Source organism: Octopus bimaculoides, chromosome 26 (assembly GCF_001194135.2).
Source record: "Octopus bimaculoides isolate UCB-OBI-ISO-001 chromosome 26, ASM119413v2, whole genome shotgun sequence".
NCBI classification, from domain to species: domain Eukaryota; kingdom Metazoa; phylum Mollusca; class Cephalopoda; order Octopoda; family Octopodidae; genus Octopus; species Octopus bimaculoides.
In genome coordinates this window covers 14,219,947-14,223,839 of record NC_069006.1, presented here as the reverse complement: position 1 = coordinate 14,223,839, position 3,893 = coordinate 14,219,947, and the positions used below count along the sequence as shown (strand labels likewise).

Here is a 3,893-nt window from a genome sequence, read left to right as displayed (position 1 = left end):
CGCCTGGCGTGCTAATGTTTCTGCCAAATATTCCTTTCTGTTATAGGCATAAGGCCTGAAATTTTGAGAGAGGGGTCTAATCGATTACATCAAACCCAACACTTGATTGATACATATTTTATCGACGTAGAAAGGATGATGGCAAAGTCTACCTTGGTGGAATTTGAACTCAGAACATAAAGACAAATGAAATGTCATTTGGAATTTTGTCTGATGTGCTAACGATTCTGCCAGCTTGCAGCGATGATAACTATAATGATGATGATAATTTCCTCTCAAGCATAGCAAAAAGACCTTTTGTGGAAGTAAATTTTTGTTTCAGCCAGATGCTCTTCCTACCACTAACCATTCAACTATGAAACAGGGAATGCAATCATTTTTATGGTTTTACGTCAGTCAAACATACTGGAGCATGCAGAGTTATGTTCCTTGTTCAGGGCTGCAACACAACTATGTCACCAATAATAATGATAATAATAATAGTTAGACTTTTGACCACATGTGGTCAGTAGTCCAGAACCTTAACATCACAGTTATTGTTTGAACCATGATTTCTTTCATTTGATATGCTGAGAGAGTGAGATTGGTTTTTGTAGAACATAATTAATTAAAAAGAGTGTATCTTCAATTTTAATTTTCAAGCTTAGATGAATTTAGAATGAAAAGAAAAAAAAATGTTATTTTGATTTAGGGGCCAATAATGAAATGAATTGAAATGAAATGAAACAAATTCTATATATTTTTTTTTTTTTTTGAAATAAATAAATTAAATCAAATTAAAATTTTTTTGAAGAATGTACAGAAAAGAATGCTGGTTTCAAATGCGGGTAAAATAAAAAGCAACAAACAACACATAGGAAACGGAAGAACCAAAAGTGCCGGAGAATATTCAATGTGTAGTTTCATTAAAGACTTACGTGTGCAAGGTAAAGAACGGTCATCGTCTTTGTGGCGATAGTATCTATTCTCACATGTACATTCTTCAGCGCCCTCACCGTTAGCATAAGAATACTTTGGACACTTGAGACAAAGTTCATTGGAAGCATGCCATTTGTATGTTCCAACTGGACATTCTGGAAAATAGAAAAAAATAAAGACAAAGACATTATGTATTGAAAACTATTTAAAATATTTCATCTTCATCATCTTCAGTATTATTATTATTGTTATTATTATTATTACGACATTATTGGCAAAACCCTTTTGCTTTTAATCAAATTCCTTATGCAAATAGTTTGGCATGCATCACTTAATAAAAATGAAATAGTCTGCTGGTTTTGTCTTTAGTAGGCTTTGCGTAACACCACCCTTTGCACATTTAACTGTTGGGGTCAGCTGCATTGGTCTAAGTCCGGTGAATATTATGCTGTGTGTAGTGTACCGAGAACTTGTGAATCATCCATTACAGGAGAGCCATCATATGTTAGAATGTCTGTGTGTGTACAGATACATGTGGACATATGTGAGTATGCCTGAAAGTGAAAGTGTGAAGATGTAGTTATGAATTTACCCTGGTCTAAGATGCATGAAAGGCAACCAACCAGTGATTGTGGTGATGCTGCTGGCACTGGTGATGAAAGGTCAGTGTGGAAGTGGGTTAACAGTGTTAGAGAGACTGCATTAGATTTTGGAAACATCATAAATTCAAACCCATATGATATAAGATTGCGTGGAGCGCAGCTTTAAAACTAACCAACACACAAAGGGATGGCATGGTTATTTAAGTATTGGGAAGGCAGTAAAAGAACAAGCCTTAGATGTCTCATTATCCTAAGTTCAAATAGAGGTGGTGGAGTGGTTAAATATTGTGCAGACAGTTAAAAGAACAGGGAAGTGGGGGTAGATAACTGCAGAACAGACAGTAAAAGGCCAGGCCTGCAAGTCACATAAGCCTGAGTTTCAAATAAGGGTAGTGGTGAGGTGGTTAACCATTTCACAGGCAGTAAAATGGACAAGACTAGATGGCTCACTGTCCTCACTCCAAAATAAGGGTGGAGTAGGTAAGCTACATATCACAGAGGCAGTAAAGGGACAAGACTAGAAGCAGCACTGTCTGGGTTCAAATCCTTTTAAAAAGTTAGGGTTAATTTTTCTCCTTCATTTCCTTGCCATCGATAAATCAAGAGAACATTAATTAATGGGGTGGGTGGGTGGATGAATGGTGGGGGACAACTCTGTGTGTGAGGGTTAAATGTTAATAAAGCTGTAACAGGGATGGGAATTGCACTGCAGGAACAACTAAGCTATCACAAGGGATGGAAGGAAAGGGCTTTGGGTTGCACATGACTATGCTAGTGTGTGCCAATCACTTGTGACATTGTAAACATAAAAGCAGAAGGATTTCTAGAATTCCAAGCCAGGATTGCTTTGCCTTCATAGGCAAGCACCACTGTGTGTGTGTGTGTATGTATGTATGTATGTATGTATGTAATGCATACTATATGTATGTGTGTGTGTATGTGTTAGTGCAAGTATGTATGATAAAGTCTATTTAACAGGATGTGTCAGGTGGATATGAAAAAAAAAAAGAAAAAATGAAGGGGAGGGGTGAGAGTGAGGTGGGGATGGGGGAAGAAATACCTGTAGAATGAATGTTAAGAATGTTTAAGAATAACAAAGAAAGCAGATTTGATAGAGGTGTGGGGATGGATGGACAGTCAGTGGTGGTGGAGGCTGGCTTTGAATGAGGAGGAGGAGGAGGAGAAGGAAGAATAATGTTGGGAGGTCAAAGACAATGGAACAGTGAAGATATGCTGTTTAGGTGGAGATATGAACAAGTGTGGCTATGTCAGTCTGTATGTATATATATTGTACTATGAGCACATATGCATGAGAGAGAGAGAGTGTGGGTATGCATGTATATATATATACACACACACATATGCACATATACATATATGTGTGTATACATATGCTTATATGCATACACACACGTGTGTGTGTGTGTGTTCGTCCATCTGTGTCTGTCCCCCCAACATCCCTTGACAACCGATGGTGGTGTATTTACGTCCCCCGTAACTTAGAAGTTCAGCAAAAGAGACCAATAGAATAAGTACTAGGCTGACAAAGAATAAGTCCTGGGGTCGATTTGCTCGACATAAAGGCGGTGCTCCAGCATGGCCACAGTCAAATGACTAAAACAAGTAAAAAGAGCATATATATATATATATATATATATACACACACACACACTTATATACACATATGCACATATACAACAATGCACTGCCAGTCCCCCCCCCCTTCTGCACACACACATGTACACCCACTCTTCAACCTTGGGTTGACAAGTCTACATAATAATAAAATTGTAGGCGGGAAGGAGGCTGGTACTTGTACCCATCCCCCCCCACCCGATTTTGTCATGATGATGATGACAGCTCTTGTAGATGTATGCTGATGTCAGCCAAATATTGGTGATATAGAGCAACATACATACATTATTCATACATTATTCATACATATGTACAGACATATACGTATTATACATACATACGTATATGTATACACATACACATTCTTTTTTAATGAGGGTATTTTTTGATGCTTTGGGTGTAGATTATGCTTTCAAAAACTCATGAAATAAGAGGAGTTTTCCCTAAATGCTTCAAACAGTTCTTAAATTCTGAGACTGAAGATCTCTGTTATTGAAGACCAAACATTTAACCCTAAGGCATGCCAAATTTCAGCAACATCTTTAAATCATTTATATTTGTAGAACGTCTGCTGAGTCTTTCCGGGCTTTTTTTGCTTTTTGTTTTTCATGTTTTTTAATTGTTTTTTTTTAATTATATATATATTTTTTTTGTAATTCTTAATTCGTTATTCTGAATTGAAGAGACAGTGGTCCAAACCTACACCGTCCCCGCTCCCAGAGTGTTTCATGCCATCGT

At 37.3% G+C, this 3,893-nt stretch overlaps 1 protein-coding gene across 1 annotated transcript in view; it reads right to left on the bottom strand.

Annotated features, from left to right (window-relative positions):
* Positions 1-771: 771 nt before the first annotated feature.
* LOC106875239 (ephrin type-B receptor 2) overlaps positions 772-3,893 on the bottom strand; it is a 144,762-nt gene continuing 141,640 nt past the window's right edge. The window contains exon 5 of the mRNA XM_052976919.1: positions 772-1,073. Within this exon, the coding sequence (XP_052832879.1) occupies positions 772-1,073 (302 nt within the window). The remainder of the gene's footprint in view (positions 1,074-3,893) is intronic.